Here is a 17,923-nt window from a genome sequence, read left to right as displayed (position 1 = left end):
ATAGAAAATAAAAAAGGTCAAAAGATCCTTTTGTCTATTGTCTTTGCATGGGATTTACATGTTTTCAGGAAATGAAAATACTATAAAAAATGTGAGACTGGTAAATTTTTATTTTTTTTTTGACAATACATTCATCCATTTGGGATTTCATGCTTGTCTTTTCTGGGTAATCAAAGGCCTGCTAGAAAGTCCACAAAAACCTTACAAACAGCTTGGGAAACTTTCTGCTTATTTCACCAACACTATTACAAAGTGTGGTACACACAAATGCGGAAAAGACACAGGCAATGAAAAGGAGAAGTAACACAGGAAGTGAGTGAGGTCTTGGTTAAGCTAAAGAAACGGTGATGCTCACTCAGATACGTCAGCTCTCCAAGTGCAGCAGACACTCTCTGCTCAGTCTTCCTCGCAGAGTTCTGGTTGGTTAGAGCATCAGGCTGGAGGGAAGCCTTGGATCCAGTCTGCTGAGGAAGATTTCTTCCAGGTAGGTCACCCAAGGATGTCGCCTTTTGTGTATGTTTTAGATCTGGCTTCATGTGAGGAACCTGCAAACACAATGCATGATAAAAGCCCTACAAATTCATGTTGGCGTGCAGCCACATGGTTCTGTTTCAGCTCTACAGGGAAGTAAATGCAGCCTAAAGTGCAGCGTTTCACTTGGCTCATTTTAATTCTGTTAAATGCCTAGTTCTCATGACACTGAGCTGCTGTGCCTGATCAGTATTACAGTTGTCAGTTGATAAAGAGCTTGGGTGAGGTAACTGTGGGTCACTATGTTTTATGCAAGAGGTGGTAAACACCCCTCTAGTTTGGATAACAACTCAGATTCCTTCATACACTTTTGAAGATGAACAAATCATCCACTGACTCTGAAGCTTCTTCCATGTTACGGCTCAGTGCAGAGATGCAGCAAGTCGTTGATCATTATGGTGGAACATGAGGAGGACAGAGGTCAGAGTGTGCTTATGAGTGGTAAACATTTAATAAAGAGCTCTTTTTTTGTCCAAATTCCACTAACACACGTTATCAAAACAGCCTCTTGGTCATTAACACATTCGCTCCACACATTTGTTAGTGTATTAACGCGTGGGAGGCAGCAAGTGACACAGTTTCTCTGCTCTCATATATTTTGAAATATACATATAAATCAGATCAGAAATTCAAATGAATAAAACCCTACAGCAACAGACACCTGGAAAACCCTAGTACAATAACAATAATCACAGAGGTGCTATCCTTGTGGAAAACACTGCAGACTAACGATAGAAACAGTATAAAGGATAAGATCAAAGAAAAATGATGAAAAGACAAACTAGAAAATATAGTCACTGTACATACATTCAGTATGAAGTATTGGTTCTTTGGAATTATTTTGTCAAAGTTAACAAAAATATGAGTAAATCATCAAATAGATAGTGGCATATTGGTTTTATTAACAATAAACATGTGGAGAAAATGTTTAGAATTCAACATAAAGTACATTTACATGTCAGCTGCTTGTTGTGCAGCACTACAAGAGGTGCCAGATGAGAGGCATTGCGCTTGCAAAATGTCAAACATTAAAAAAAAAAAAAACCCACAGAGCCTCTGACATGGGTGATTATTGAATGATAAACTAACTGAAGTTTCAGATTACGGCATAGAGGATGTGGGAGTTGAATCTTTTAGTGCTAAATAAAACAGAATTGTCATTAACCAAATATGAACATATGACGTCTTTACTGGGAAACTTTTTGAATCGTTTAAAGTCAAGTTCAGAGTTTTATATTCTGTGAAAAAAGATAAAAATCACATCAAAACTTGGTGAGTTATCTTACAGAAGACATGACAGTTTTGCATTTCGCATGAATACATAGCTACACTGACTGTAGTCAGAAGTAGGCTAGAAAACATTTACTGTAGAGCTCTTCTCCTGGGGCCAAACCATCATCAAAAAGTCCTATGTAGCCTAAAATATATATCTATATGTCTGTTCATTAAGACTCTCTTCTTCTTTTGTCTTCACATAGGAGGTCTCAGCGAAACAACAGCCCTCAACACCAAGAGCCCAATGACATGGGGTAAGGTATTTTTTGTTTCCTTTTTACAGCGCATAATTTTGTCATACATCCTTGTATAATATATATTAGAAAGTAGTTAAGGGTGTCATTGAATTTATCACTTCCTGGAGAAGAGTTTTCGAGTGTGAAACAAAATCACATAAGTGTTTGATTTCTCTATTTTCATGTCTGAGCCTCTGCCTACAATCATTTGGTAGCATCTGTTTTGATCCCTACTACTCTACAATAGGTTTATTGCTCAGAAACACATACTATATTTATTAAAGTTTTATTAGACATTGAAAACTTGATTGATTGAAACAGTTTTAATTCAATATTTCAACATTTGGATTAATGCATACTTTTGCATTGTCACATTCTAAAGTATAGCAATGAATGAAGCAGTTATTAACTGCTTTAAAGTTTAATTGTGTGTAGAAACACACTTAAAAAGCATAAAAACATTAGAAACTTTAGATGGATTTAATTGTTTTCAAGTGGTGCTCTATCAATCAATTTGAGTGACTTAGCCTGTGTTTTGAATTTTAGTGATGAGCTACGACATTGTGATTCTGTTCTGTTCTGTTCTGTTTGACAGGTCACTGTAAAATTAATTAAAACGGTAATCTTTTTTTCTGAAAACTGAAATTTGAAACATTATCTTTAGTTTAATGTACTGTAATGTATTAATCTGTTTCTTTCTCTGAGAATGTTCTTTCTTCTTACCTGGACTAACTGTATGTGAGTAGTTTGGCAGGAAGCAGTTTCAAGAGTAGAAGTGGGTTTGCTGAAAACGGTTCAGTGGTTCCTCCTTTTCAGGTCACAGCAGATGCAAAACAAAACAGAGCAGCGACTTTTGCCAGCTGGGTTGACGAGGCAGGCAAAAAGCTCCATTAATTAAGTGCTTCAGATTAGAAATGGTTAAATTCAGGCTCTGGGCCATGAAAGGAACTGAGGTCGACCAGTTCCTCTGGAGAAAGTGACACTTGTAAACAACCAGAGAGGAAGTGAGAATAAAAGTCTACCATATGTGTAAACAACCCTTTCAAAATAAATCTACATTTAATAACTTTAGTTTAACTATTCATGCACTAGCTTTATCCTCATTTGGATTAAATTGATACATAATCAGTTTATAAAGTCAAATCCATGAAGCTGTTTTGGATGCAGACTCGACACGATGATACAAAGAGGCCTGAACATCACTCGTTAATTACTTGGGGAACCAAAACAACACAGTAAAGCACAACCTGTTCTTGCACCATGGCTCTTGCTGTGTAGGGGAAGCAGCGACGACAGCGGGCCAGGGAGGCTGAGCCGCAGACTGTCTCGCCTGGGCAGCAGGCATCAGTCCAGGGATCCACCGAGACCTCCAGCTCAGCCGGAGAGACCTGCTGCTCCACCTGACAGACCTGTTCACCAAGGTGAGCGACCACTGGCTCTCTGTAGCTTTGATTTTATGTTGCAATTATTATCATCACCCATCTGACACGAAAGATCTGTATCTGAGATCTGTAACCAAAGTATTCTGTGCAAACACAGAATGAATAAAGGTACATTTTGTTGCTAATAATTGTATAGACAACAGGAGGTCCATCAAACAAACAGTCATAAATACGTTAGTAATTTAGCAGTCCACATACCTGCAGCAACAACAGTATCATGACTTTCTTCATCTCTCTCTGTCTGCTCCATTTGGGTATGGTTCTATAGATGACAGGCCTTCTCCCCAAGCCCCTGCTTCACCTCCACCTGCTGCTCCAGCTCCAGCACTGGCTCCTGTTCCTCTCCCCCTGCCCAAGGAAACGCCACCTAAACGCCCAGACAAAGCAACAAAGCCCAAACTTCCTCCTCGGCCCCTGTCAAAGGTGTTCAGTAGCACTGAACATGGAGCAGCTGTGTTACAGGTATATATTTGTGACTTATAGACTAAAGATGCAACATGCCAAGCTTTTCCTGACTAATATTGTTTTTTTGTTTGTTTTGGTTTTTGTTTTTTTTTTTCTCACAGGGCTTTGATACTTTTCGGGCAGATGAGACTCTCTGTGATGTTGTCTTGGTTCCAGGGGACAGTAAGGAAACTTTCCCCGTCCACAGAGTTATCATGGCTTCGTCCAGTGACTATTTCAAGGCAATGTTCACAGGTGAGTGGTCCTCTCTCATGCAACTAACAGCAGACAACATAAAAAACGTGTATTTCAAGACATGGTGAAATGCATGCAGCAATGATTGCAAAACAAAATAGTGCAACCTTACTGAATAGCAACAGGCACAACATTATGAACACTTTTCAGTATAGGCCAAAAACTGCAGTATCAGTAGTAGCAGTGGCTCCGTGAGGCAGACCAACATTTCTGTCCCTAAAGGCTAAAAACACAAACACAACATCATGTCCAAAATTGTATCAAATCCAGAGCAATGCTTGTGTCCCTGTGAGGGTGCAATACTTAGAAAACAGGAAGCAATGTGAAACTGAAAGGACAGCGAAGGACTGTTACCCTATTTTAGATCCTTATCACCAGTGGATGATGCCAGAGGAAAATGTGGAATGAGTTTATTGTGTACTGGAAAGATTTTATCCCCTGTTATACATACCCATGTTAGCACATGTCATTAGCATTCTTGCATGCTAATGTTTGTTTGTGAGTACACAACCACCACTGGTGAAGAGGCTTTTAATGTGCTGAGACATTGTGACATTGTTTTTGTTTCAATGTTTCAGTGTGGAAGGTAAACAGAAAATCAAGATTATCTATTGTTTCCAAGGTGCCACTACTCATACTTTACCTTTTAGATAAGCTAAAGGCACGTGTTAGCATTCTGACTCACCTCTGTATTATTTCCTTTCAGTAGTAGCCTCATGGAAGATATTTGGTTGTGTCTACAACTAAACTTCAGTGCTTCTTTTGACCCCATGTGGTTTATGTATGAGCAGCTAGGCTTTAGTGTCTTTGTATCCTGCCACCTTAGCATCTCGCCTGCAAAGGACAAATCTTCTAAAATGATGCAGAGTCATTCTTTCACCTTGTGCTTGTACTTTTTTTTTCCTTGTTCAGGAGGCATGAGGGAGCAGGAGATGAGAGAGATCAAGCTGCATGGGGTCACTAAATCGGGTTTAAAGAACATTATCGACTTCATTTACACATCCAAAGTCAGCCTCGACATGGGTAATCTCCAGGACACACTGGAGGCTGCAAACTTTTTGCAGGTCATGCCTGTGCTGTGCTTCTGTAATCAGCTTCTGAGCAGTGAGGTGAGAGGTTTTTGATTCACTTGAATGTCACACTCCTGGCCTCTGCAAAGTTGCATCAATGCATTATTTATATTCAGGTACACCAGCTCATTAAGCTGTCCTGCCCATCCACACTTGACTGAGCCATGTATGTGACTGTTAGTAGCTGCAGCTGCAAAATAGGTGATGTAAGGCAGTCTATTCTTCAAAATAATTGAAACCTTCTATTCTCTGTATTGTTTGTTAATGCAGATCACTATTGATAACTGTGTGGAAATCGAGCACATCGCAACAGACTTGATTCTGGAGGATGTTCAGCTGAATATAGGTGAGAGATATGAAACTTTGAGTTGTTAAACTTTTACAATCCTCAGCAATCCCTAAAACCAGTCCATTATTTTCAGCAACTTATCCATCAATAAAACAAACAGTAAGATCACTAAAATATATATTTCCAGGCATCCTTTTGGTTCAAAATCTAAATAAACTGAAAGATTATCATCGTTATTGATCCTCTTTGTTCTCTCAAACCCAGGAGAGTTTGTGGGCCAGAACCTCGAGGCACTGGTGCAGTGTGGCCGTTACCTCGAGCTCTCTGAAAGCAGCATGGCCAACGCTCTAGCCAGCAACTCACTCAAGGGTTTCTCTGAATTGGAGCTGTACCACATCGCCAGAGGATGGGTGGACCATGACCCTTCCACACGTCACTCATCTGTCTATGCCTTAATGCGCCATATTCGATTCCCACTGATGAGCCCCAGTGAGCTGATTCAGATTTCTCAGGATGAAGAAGAAGGAGGCAACTCCCTGATGCGCTCTGAGACGGCCTGCGTGAACCTCCTGCTGGAGGCCAGCAACTACCAGATGATGCCTTTCATGCAGCCAGCCCTGCAAACTGAGCGGACACAAATACGCTCAGACTCCACGCATATTCTGGCGCTTGGCGGTGTGATGCGGCAGCAGCTGGTGGTGAGCCGGGAGCTGAGGCTGTATGACGAAAACACCAGGTACTGGAGGGCCCTGAAGCCCATGGAGGTACCACGCTACCAGCATGGTGTGGCTCTTCTAGGAGGCTTCCTCTTTATTGTTGGAGGTCAGTGCACAACTTATTTAATTGCATAATTTATTGAGGTGAAGTCATATGTCATACTGTATATTACCAAGTGACTAAATAATATGCAGTTATATGAAAAGATGCTATTTTTAAGAAATAACAACATTTCCCTTCCTCACTGACCTCTCAGGTCAGAGCACATACGACACCAAGGGTAAGACGGCTATAGACAGTTCCTACCGCTATGACCCGCGCTTCGACAAGTGGCTTCAGATTGCTTCGCTCAACGAGAAGAGGACCTTCTTCCACCTCAGTGCTCTGAAGGGGAAACTGTTCGCAGTGGGAGGGAGGAATGCCTCAGGGGAGATCGGTGAGCTTGTTCTACTTCTGCAGTCTGCACTGCTGTGAACTGATCATTCATTTTCATCATTAATCCATTTATTAATTCAATCCATTAAGAATTTCAGTTTGAATTACTTACAAGTAGCATGTCAACATTATTCTGGAGGGCATCATTGAAATAAAAATTTTAAGTCTTCCACTAATAATTAATACGACCATTTTTGTCATTGCCTTTGGAAAGCCATACCTAAATAAAATTTAACCCAAATGTGTGACTGTGACTCTGATCAGAAACGGTGGAGTGCTACAACCTGAAGAAGAATGAGTGGACATTTGTGACCAGCATGGTGGAGCCTCACTATGGACATGCTGGAACAGTTCACGGGGGCCTCATGTACATCTCAGGTAAAACAACACTGTTCAAGCATTTTCAAACACAAAACACTTTTAAAAAAATACATTTGCCAATTTGACCAACAACTGTATATTCACTGCAAACAGCTCCTGTGCTGAATGCCCGTACATTCAGTTTAGCTAAGGGGTGTGTGTGTGTGTGTGTGTGTGTGTGTGTGTGGGTGTAAAATTTGCTGGCGCAACAAGCAGATCTGCTTGTTATATAAACTCTTGTCTTATAAACACAATGATGACTGAAGGTCTTGAAGGGAAGTGACCATCACCACCACTACCAGAAACCATGATCTGTGACAGAGAAAACTTACATGTATTCCCTTTAATATAAGTATTAATTAAAGCATATAAAACCTTTATAAATGGTGGCTTTTAGGAAAATACAATTAATTATTAAAAAAACATGAACAATTCAAAAGCATTAATCATGAAAAAGATTTAAAATGTTGTAAGTAAGTTAATGCTGCTTATTTAAAACAAAGACTCAAGCAGACAGTTCAATATTTTCTACAGGATACAGTGAAGGAAATTTCTGATGACCAACAAATCCTTGTACCTAAAAATACCAAGTACCTTCCTAAACTATTACTGTCCAAAAGTGACCCAAGTAACAGTTTTATGATGCAAGAGCTCTGTGGTTAAGGTTGAGCTATACTAAGTCAACAAAAACTGGTTAGAGTTATAGAAAGCTTGCATTTGTGGTAAAAAAAAATCGAGACTGACTGTTTGACGACTCATGCTTTGAACGCCTGATCAGCCAACCAGACTTATTCACTACATTTGTTTTTGCAGCTGTACAACATCTTGCAATTTTTCCATTTCTCCTCCGAGCGAGGACAGTCATTAATCATACAGTCAGTATAAGTCAATAAGAAAATCAATCCTTTTAAATGTTTTAACAAATGGCCTCTTGGTCAGTTAATCAAATGTTGTCCAGTGTCCGGTGTACAATGGCACTGATGCGAAATATAGTGATCTGCGTATATCATATACGCCCTTGTAATTCTGTTGTAATGCCCTTGCATTTTGGTGGATACCAGCTCTTTTTTGAAATTACTTCCCAAACTGATTAAAACATAACTGAATTTTACTCGAGCAGAAGAGGGCCAAGTGTGGAGGCAGAAAAGCCTTGAGGCCTGTGCACCTGTGCTCTCACCCTGCAATCAAGAGGGGGGCTTCTCTAAATCTCTAGCTGTTGATCATTAACTCTTATATTATTGTTGATTTTCTTGACCAGTGTTGTGCTTTTAAAATGTCACAAACCCTATGCTGGATAGGGGGAAGATACAAAATTTGAGCCGCCCTGCCAGTCCGTCATGCTACTAGCATTTGTATAGAATGTAGTCACACCTAAAACTGCTTCTGATGAGAACTGTCTGAAGGTGACAAAAGGTTGCACTTTAACCAGATGAATTATCGACAAAGCTTGCTTGGCTGACCTATTTGAAACCACTTCCTGTTTAGCTGCAGATTCTCACAGGCTGTTCTGAGCCTGAGCTCAGGCAGGTTTTTTAGCAACCTTGGACAGGAAATGGGCTTCTCGTGTTGAGAGCACATGTAGGACTGAGAAGCCGGAAACATGATAACCTGTGGTTGAAGCAGGCCACAGCGCTCTGTAGCAAAGTTAAAACCCATGATGCTATACTGTGGTGGCAGCATATGCCATCTATAGCAGAATACAACACATGCTTTAATTGGACTCAACATCCTGTGATTTACAAACAGTTTTAAACTACAACTCAGGCTGAGTATAACCCAAACAAAAGAATCGGGTCTAAGTGAAGGCGTCTACAGTATGTGTACTTATACTGAGCAGCTGTGGATCACTACCTGACAGAAAGATTCAAAACACATAGTAGTGAGCTTCTAGCTTATCAGAGTGTTATGACTAACATGTTAAGACAAATGGCTGCCTACACAGCTGGCAGAAACAGCTCAACACGAGAATTCCTGTGCATGTTTTTGTCCTCGTCTTGACTAGTCAGTCTAGTATCTGTGGTGTTTCACACATGCCCACTCCTGAGGGATTTATCTGACTCTCTGTGGGCTACTAAATAGTTGACTTTCTTCAAATATACAGTGAGTTCATGTTAACACCTGTACTGGAAACAGCTGCCCACTTTTTTTTTTACATGACTGAATGTTATTTTGATAATAATAGCTAAAAGTGGCTGAAAATGCAGAGCTGCAAAATGGATGGAAACACAGTTGTGGTAGTTAACAAACAGCAGTCTATTTGCCTGCAGTGTGGTTATAAAATTAACATGGTGGATAGCTGGTGTGACTGAGAACTAGCAGGTTCCTAGTGATCTTACAATAGAAAATAAAATGATTACTGACTAATTAACAAAGAGTTAAGATGTTATGTATTCTCTGGCAGTGAAAGTAGTTGATTCATTAAATCATTAATTCCAATATGGTTTGTCGATCCATTGTGACAATGTAAATATAATTTGATGACATTACATTTGTCTTCACATAACAAAATAGATAACAACAATAACAATGATAATTAGCTGCAGCCCTAAAATACACATATACCCAAAAATATACTGAACAAATACTATAATTTTTAAGTAAAACTCATTTAGTACGTGTAATTTTAACATATTTTTAACATGCTGTAATATTTTTCGTGTTCTCCTTTGTCACACAGGTGGCATCACGCGTGACACCTTCCAGAAGGAGCTCTGGTGTTATGATCCTGCCGCTGACACATGGAGTCGACGTGCCGACATGATGGAGCTCCGCGGCCTGCACTGCATGTGCACCGTCGGAGACAAACTCTATGTCATGGGCGGGAATCACTTCCGAGGAAGCAGCGACTATGATGACGTCCTGGGCTGCGAGTACTACAGCCCTGAGACAGACCAGTGGACGGTGGTGGCGCCCATGCCTCGGGGCCAAAGTGACGTCGGCGTGACTGTGTTTAACGGGCAGATCTATGTGGTGGGAGGGTACTCCTGGAACAGCAGATGCATGGTTGACATTGTGCAGCGGTACGATCCGGAGCAGGACATGTGGGACAGAGTGTTCAATGTGCTGGAGCCTCTGGGGGGGATTCGCGCCTGTACAATGACGGTTCATCTGCCGGAGGGGTCAGTGGATGAGGCTCAGATACAGGAGTGCCCACTACCCACAACAAAGAGTTGAGAGCGCACCACAGACGGGGGTTTCTGATTTTTTTTTTTTCTTGAACCAGAACTGATGAGACAAATTTTACCTTCACACGTGTCAGAAAGAGGGCAAAACAGGAAACAGCGTGGGTTGCAAACACCAGCTATAGGTGCAAGCATGGCCAGCTAGCTAACATTAGCATTAGCACTACCTTTAGTGCCATTTCTTGTCCTTGCATTTACTGCCAGCCATGCAGCATCTCTCCTGCTCTGCTGCCTGAGTTCTTTCACTCTGTAGCTACAGTTTATAAAAGGAAACCCACGATGCATCTTCAACGAAAGGTCAAATTCAGCATCGAGTATCTGTGTTTCACAGGTCAAAGTTCAATCAGATTGAACTCTGAGGCAAACATAGTTCAGTTAGACAGAAGTGAAATCCATCCCTTCACTGAATTGAGAGTGATTTTTGGTGGAAACAAAGTTATAAACTTCATCATGGAAAATAATGTAGTTAAAAGATAAAGCTTACATAATTTTATCTTTTAATTTCTATTTTCACAAACTGACCAAAATCATGTAAGAATTTTTGTCCACCATGATGCACGAGTTCAGAGGAATACATGGAGCTCTGTGTGTCGTAATGGAGGATCAAGGAATCTGTTGCACAAAAACCACATTGTGGACCATGGGTTTTTCTGGATTCTGTAATTCTGTGGCTCAGAGTCACAAGATGTAAGCTGGACTGAATGTCTTTGTTATCATTTTGGAACTTGCTGTCTCTCTGTTCATTTAGCCAGTGACTAATGCAAAAGAATTTCACAATTTCACAATTTTGTTATATGAATCAGATCACACAAGCTCAGTCAATGACTGTCTGTAAGTTGAGTTTTGTATATTTATATTGACATGCAGTGTTTTAAGATGAAAATAAAATGTTGATTATGCTCTTCTCACATTATTCACCATCAGTGAAGGCCAAACTCCCATCAGCCATGAAGACGACAAGAAACCCTGAAAGTCCTTCAACTACAAGCATATCACACACACACAAACACATGCAGACTCTTTGGTGCATCTGATGCAAGTGAATGACGATTAAACTGACCTTGGAAATTCATCCTTCACCTCCAGATAAGACAGCTGTGATATTGACTTCAGTGTCAGGGACCACAAATACTGAAAAGCAGGAAGTAACTATACTGGAGTATATGGTGCATAACATAGTTAAATTACAAAATAAGGCTATTTTGAATCCACTTTAACAATACTTTTTACCCAACAGTAAGACCTGTGACCGAACATGTACTGTTGCACACTTGATTAAAATGAAGCTAATCACCTACATAGAACTTCAAAATAAACTATGTGGCTCAGCATCAAGAGATTAAATGGTTTAGGCTTCTGCTTAAAAAGTGTATGGGGAAAAAACCCTGCAGCCAAATGTAATTCTAAATATTTACGTACATGTTAATTCTGAGTAAAGAGATTAGAGAAAATGCCTGTAACCAAAAGGTCACACCAGCCCTGCAACAGTCAACGTTTCCATCACACAGCCGTTTGACCCAGTGTACTCTTTCCTGAGCAAACCATGGATGATTGAAATCCATCACTGTGCACAGGAAAACACATTTGACCATCAAATGTCAACTCTTGTTTTATTTGTCTGATTTAGCCTTGTAGTTTCAGGAGGTCACTAGTGGAGTATAGGCTACTGGAGTACAGATCTGGTCAACTCATCTTTCTTTTTAAAGGATATACAAAGTATACCTAAGAGAACCAGTAGTGTTACATAATGCTGATTTTAGTTCAAGAGGAAGAAACACTCCAAGGTCTGCATTGTTAAATTTCTCATGGAAATCAGTTCATCAGTATTGGTTAAAGAAGGACTTTTTTCATAAATAAAACCATTGTGTAAAAGTAAAAGCATTCAAAATGGACTTGAGTCAAAGTACAGAAGTAATAAAATAAAAGTAGGTCTACTCATAATGCAGAATAGCCCTTTTCAGAATGTTAAATTATTAAATATATCATATTACTGGATTATTATGTGGATGTTGTAGTTTGTCAAGATGGAGTTAATTTAAATACCCAACACTCTGTTGTGTAGTTTAATCTTTTAATGCATTGTATCTTATTTGTTTATCATATTTTTAATTTGCAAAATAATTTGTAACTAAAGCCATCAGATAACAAATGTTTCCCTGTGTGATGTAGTGACATATAAGTGTGCAAAAACTGTAAATACTCTTCTGTACAGTATACTCTACTAAAATATATATATACTTTGGTAAATGTACTTTCACTGTTCAAAAGTAAACAGAAGATATATTGTTACCAAATAGCAGAGTTTCAGCAGTGGTGGAATGTAAATGAATAAGTAGGCAACTACATTTAAGTACAAATTTTAGTTGCTGTACTTGTACTTTACTTGAGTATTTCCATTTGGTTCCAGTTTATACTTGTACTCCAAATTTCAGAGGGACAATCTGAACTTTAATTACTAGTTGCATTTGCGGTATAAATATAACAGAGCATTTTTCCTGGTAATACACCTGTACTGTTACTTCAGTAAGATCTTGAATGCATGGCTTAAGCTTGTAATGAAGTATTCATTTTGTGGTATTCTTACTTTTACTGAAGTAAAAGGTAAGATCTTATTACTTCTTCCACCACTGGGTATCAGTTATTGAATTATAAAAAAAATGAGTACTGAGTAGTAGTAATAACTACTTAGTACTCACATAATAATGTGGTAATAACTACTGAGTACTGATGTAATAGTGTAGTGCTTGAGTGATAACGTAGTAATAACGACTGAGTACTTGTGTGATAATGTAGTAATGACTACTATGTGCTCATGTAATACTGTGGTAATGACTACTGACATCACAGCTGGATCCCAGTACAAAATGATCTATATCATGTTGCTATAACATGAGCTCAGTCAATGACTGTCTGTAAGTTGTGTGTTGTATGTTTATGTTGACATGCAGTGTTTTAAGATGAAAACAAAATGTTGATTATATTTACTGTCAGCGAAGGCATCATCAATATCAGTTATTGAATTAAATAGAACTAATTGATCGTCAGCTCATGTCTTGTTTTCTTGTTGTTCTGTGTCACATGCTGAGTCTGCCCACCCCATGAAACACAGTGACATTCCCCAGTTAAATAAAGGGTTATATCTTCCAACAGCCACTGTCCTTGGCACATATAAAGTTCCACCCCCCATTTTGCCTGGCTCACATTCCTTCATGAAGGAGCAGAGCCTATCCCATTTTTCACACTGCCTTGGGGCAAATAATTAGTTTTTTCTAGTAACCTCTCTGGGCTTACAAAAAGTGGTGGGACTGAGGCTGGGAGGGCAGAAGGTGCGGTCATTCTCCCACAGACAGAATCTAAAACATTCACAAACACAAAAGTTGTGTTGTTCTTTTTTTCACTCGGAGTTTTTTCTTCTCAGAAGGTCCTTCTAAAGGTCTCTGACAGGGGAACAGTGAAAGAGAAGGATTTTTTTGTCTTCACACCAAGAGAGAATTACCCTGCGATGTCTCTGAGAGGTGATGTGTGTGTGGTGACAGGAGCCGGTGGATTCCTGGGAAAGAGGCTGGTGAGGCTGCTGCTGGAGGAGGAGAAAGTGGCTGAGATTCGAATGCTGGACAAACACGTACAGCCCCAACTTTTACAGACTCTGGAGGGTAAAATCTGTCTGTCCACACATCTGTCTGTCCACACATCTGTGTCTGTCTGTAAATATTTTTAAGGATAAAAGACACAGGAAAATGCTGTAGGCATTGTTATATCATATTCATGTGTAAAATAACCACGCCTTATGTTGTGTTATTTTATTCTTGATTTACTTTGTGTCAGGCTGTAGAGGCAACACGAAGCTCAGTGTTTACGAGGGGGACATCAGGGACAGTGGTTACGTGAGAAAAGCCTGTCGAGGTGCTTCAGTTGTCTTCCACATCGCATCAATCATTGATATTATTGAAGCAGTGGAGCACAACGAGATGTATGGGGTCAATGTCAAAGGTAAGGCTGTCACTTAAATCCTGCAAAGCCTTGACTGAGCAACTTCAGACCTTTTTCTCTTGCAGATTTAAATTTACTAAATTACTTAAATGTATTCAAATATATATATATATGTAGATATATATAGATATATGTATAGATAGATATAGATATAAATCGATAGATAGATGGAGAGAGAGAGAGAGAGAGAGAGAAGGTAGATGTAGGTAAAGCAGAACTCTTGATTGTTTGCACTTCAAGCTTTTTTCATGACTCAAGTTAATTGGTGCCTCAGCTGCTTTCACTGAGGCACAGTTCACCTAACACTACAAAAATTCTCCCAGTGTTTACACATCAACTTATACTTGAACTACTTTAAATACACTTAAAATTATACTTCAGACTGTTTTCACTGCATACTTCAACTGACACTTCAGCTGCTTTCACTGTTCACATTTCAACTGACACCTCAATTGATATTAACTTCTTTCAGTGTCTCCACTTGAGCTGACACCAACATCTGTGTGCCTTTGCACTTCTGCTGACATTTAAAACTTTCTTCAGGAGTTACGTTTGTTGCCACTTGCTTTCACTGCTTACGTTTCAGCTAACACTTCAACTGGCAATAATTTCTTCCAGTGTTTTTACAACAGCTGTCACTGGTCCTGTTTTGCACCGCAATTTACATTTCAAACTGTCCATGATGTACGTTGATTGACACAGAAAATTCAAAAAGTTTTTGATGTTCCAACAACTGCTTTTTCTACAGCTTCGGTTTCATAGTTATTTTTCTGTTGTAGCCCCTGGCCTGAACATTAAAATGGCCCAATGCAAAGAGTTAGTTTGTCTTATTTCTAATCTCTTAATTATCTTGTTGACATGACACCAGAGGAAAGGTTTGTCCTCCTCTGAGATAAGAGAAATAGACAAAATATTGATTAAGGTCTTTTGTAGCTCACATGAACTCAAGCATCTTTGCTTTGCAGGAACACAGGTACTTCTGGAGGCATGTATTCAGGAGAACGTGGTGTCCTTCATCTACACCAGCACCATCGAGGTGATGGGACCAAACTCCAAGGGTGAACCCATAATTAACGGCAATGAAGACACAATTTATGACTGCACGCTGAAGTTTTCCTACAGCAAGACCAAAAAGGAGGCTGAGCAGAGAACCCTCCAGGCCCACGGCGAGGTGCTCCAAAATGGAGGGCGGCTGGCCACCTGTGCCCTCAGACCTATGTACATCTTTGGGGAGGGCTGCCGCTTCCTGATGGGCCACATGGGCGACGGGATAAAAAACAAAGACGTTCTGTTTCGAATGTCTCTACCAGAGGCCCGTGTGAATCCTGTTTATGTGGGTAACGTGGCTATGGCTCACCTCCAAGCAGCTCGCAGCCTTAAAGATCCACAAAAAAGAAATGCTATCGGAGGAAAGTTTTACTTCATTTCTGACGACACACCCCACGTGAGTTACTCAGACTTCAACCATGTCATTATGGCACCTCTGGGCTTCAACATTCAAGACAAACTCCCGCTACCACTCAGCCTCTTCTATGTATTCTGTTTCTTTTTGGAGATCCTGTGCATGATGCTGCGACCCTTCAAACGCATCGTCCCGCCGCTGAACCGGCAGCTCCTCACCATGTTGAACACACCGTTCACCTTCGCCTATCAGAGAGCTAAGAGGGACCTGGGTTACAGTCCCAGATACAGCTGGGAGGAAGCACGCAAACGCACCACTGAATGGCTCGCCTCAGAGTTGCCAAAAGAGAGGGAACGGATAAGAGCTAAATAATCGATGAAAGCCTGTGAGCGCCACATTACCCTGTCTCCTAGAATGTACAACTAATTTGCAACAGCCAGTATGTTTTGAAGGAAACACAATTGTAAGCGAGTTCCATTTCCTATTAACGTAATGAGGATATGTTGTTCATTTACAGTTCATTCACTTATTGTGTATTTAAGACAAACACATTTTTTAACACCATTTTCCTGCAGTGATAGAAAGCAGTAAAAACACGTTTAGTGAATGTGAAGCAGAAAACCATTGAAAAACATGGTGGTCATCACTATTAAAAGTTTCTTAAAGGCAATGTGTGTTATGTTGTTATAGCATGTCTCAGATTATTTTAATATGTTTAGCATACTGTGGGTTTTGTTCCTTCACAGAGGGTTTACCTGTAGATCACCTGCATGCACTCTTTGTCTCTTAAGTACTTTTTTCACTTTACAGATAATAACCTCAAACTCATTAACTTAACCACATGAGAGAGAGGATTATAGGACTCACAAGACTAAAAGCTTAAAAACAAAAACTTTGATATATGAAAGTTTAGCAGCACCTGTGGTTCCTGTGCTGCATGGCTATGTATGTATGTGGTATGTATATTATCCAAGTTTATGGGGAAAAATGAATTTTTTCTCATTGCACATTTATTATACCTATATCATGTTTGGTAAAACTTAATAATAATGGTAGCCTAATGAACACATGTAAGTATAAATGTATAATTAATGTATGGCTCATGATGATTTTATGCATAAACAATGTAGGATGTATTTCTGCTGCTCAGCATTAAAAAATTATCAAGTCACTATGAGTTTTATGGCATTAGTTAAAGGATAACTATATATAACTATCCTAGGATCGGATTTTTAGATCTGGGCCTTATTTTTTTATTTGTTCTTGGGTGTGAATGATTGATACGGGCAATCGACTTACTATTGAGCAAGAACTGTCTTGCTCAATAGTAGCTAGACAGCAAATGCTGAATAGCTGCTGCAATGTAAACAACATCAAAGAACAGTAAGTCCATTTTAATAGTTTTAAACACTGACAAGTTCAGATTGTTATCATTTCGATCGTTGTCTGACAACATTATAGATGGAATTCCCACAGAGATAGATCCTTTTTGTCAATAAAGACGATCCTTTTTGTTTAAAGAAAGAGCCATTAGATCGCTCTGTTGAAAGCCACCAGACTCCACGGACAAAAACAGTAATTTTACTGCACAGAACACAAGAGTTGCTTTTACTTTTGCTTAGGTAAAGGATCTGAAAACTTCTTCCACCACTGAAAGTCACGCAAGTTACATAGCAGTAAACCAAACCTCTTGTACAAGAGAAACCTGGCCAAGACAGCAGCCATGCAAACTCACCACATATTCAAATACAGCATAAAACATCAAATAGCAGTGTAGATTAGCTATAATCCAACTACATGCATTTGTTAATCCTCTCTGAAAGGAGAATCCACACTGGAGTATGACACTGTTTTCATCAGACAACTCATCTGAGATGCAAACATATGCAAACTTGTTGAATCACTCAACAGTCAGCAGAAGTAATTTCCAGTAATGTTGACAAGATAAATACACAAGTTTTCTTTTTCAATTCATTGCACTGTAAACTGTATATATATACTGTACACATATATATCCTGATTTGTCAACTGGCACCAACAAAACAAAATAATATCATGATAAAATAAAATTAACCTCATTGTTTTCACTAAAAGAAACTGTATTTTAAACAATGGACTCTGCTTGTTAATGAGGTCCAGGTTTGAGTCTAAATATAAAGGTTTTCCTGGTCTAATGTGGTCTGGTTGGGAAAAAGCAGATCTTTAATATGTTTTCACAAATAGAATAAAAGTTTCACAAATGTTAAAGTGTTTTAAACTGTTTTTAGGTTCATGCTGTCAAGGGTTGACACACTT

At 39.4% G+C, this 17,923-nt stretch overlaps 2 protein-coding genes across 2 annotated transcripts; both read left to right on the top strand.

Moving 5' to 3' along the window:
• The first annotated feature begins 331 nt into the window (after positions 1-331).
• On the top strand, positions 332-11,135 carry LOC139623523 (kelch-like protein 9). Its single transcript, XM_071481794.1, has 11 exons — positions 332-484; positions 2,010-2,060; positions 3,321-3,463; positions 3,753-3,946; positions 4,051-4,183; positions 5,096-5,292; positions 5,524-5,599; positions 5,807-6,364; positions 6,516-6,695; positions 6,959-7,072; positions 9,732-11,135. The coding sequence occupies exons 2-11, from the start codon at positions 2,056-2,058 to the stop codon at positions 10,226-10,228; spliced, it is 2,097 nt and encodes a 698-aa protein (XP_071337895.1). The 5' UTR covers positions 332-484; positions 2,010-2,055; the 3' UTR covers positions 10,229-11,135.
• Positions 11,136-13,430: 2,295 nt separating this feature from the next.
• hsd3b1 (hydroxy-delta-5-steroid dehydrogenase, 3 beta- and steroid delta-isomerase 1) lies at positions 13,431-16,620 on the top strand. Its single transcript, XM_071481805.1, has 3 exons — positions 13,431-13,889; positions 14,062-14,226; positions 15,192-16,620. The coding sequence occupies exons 1-3, from the start codon at positions 13,739-13,741 to the stop codon at positions 15,998-16,000; spliced, it is 1,125 nt and encodes a 374-aa protein (XP_071337906.1). The 5' UTR covers positions 13,431-13,738; the 3' UTR covers positions 16,001-16,620.
• The last annotated feature ends 1,303 nt before the right edge of the window (positions 16,621-17,923 follow it).

The sequence above is a fragment of the Trachinotus anak genome, unplaced genomic scaffold, assembly GCF_046630095.1.
Source record: "Trachinotus anak isolate AG129_WGS33_773 ecotype Australia unplaced genomic scaffold, CSIRO_AGI_Tana_v1 ptg000001l, whole genome shotgun sequence".
Classification (NCBI taxonomy): domain Eukaryota; kingdom Metazoa; phylum Chordata; class Actinopteri; order Carangiformes; family Carangidae; genus Trachinotus; species Trachinotus anak.
The sequence above is the reverse complement of the archived record's forward strand: the minus strand, read 5'-3'. Positions and strand labels throughout refer to the sequence as shown.

Bases quoted from the DNA above. Each gene is read 5' to 3' on its own strand.
- LOC139623523 (XM_071481794.1), top strand. The intron at 4,184-5,095 runs GTGAGTGGTCCT...TTCCTTGTTCAG, and splicing joins TTTCAAGGCAATGTTCACAG to GAGGCATGAGGGAGCAGGAG. The intron at 7,073-9,731 runs GTAAAACAACAC...TTTGTCACACAG, and splicing joins GGGCCTCATGTACATCTCAG to GTGGCATCACGCGTGACACC.
- hsd3b1 (XM_071481805.1), top strand. From the start codon at position 13,739: ATGTCTCTGAGAGGTGATGTGTGTGTGGTGACAGGAGCCGGTGGATTC. The intron at 13,890-14,061 runs GTAAAATCTGTC...ACTTTGTGTCAG, and splicing joins ACTTTTACAGACTCTGGAGG to GCTGTAGAGGCAACACGAAG. The intron at 14,227-15,191 runs GTAAGGCTGTCA...TTTGCTTTGCAG, and splicing joins GTATGGGGTCAATGTCAAAG to GAACACAGGTACTTCTGGAG.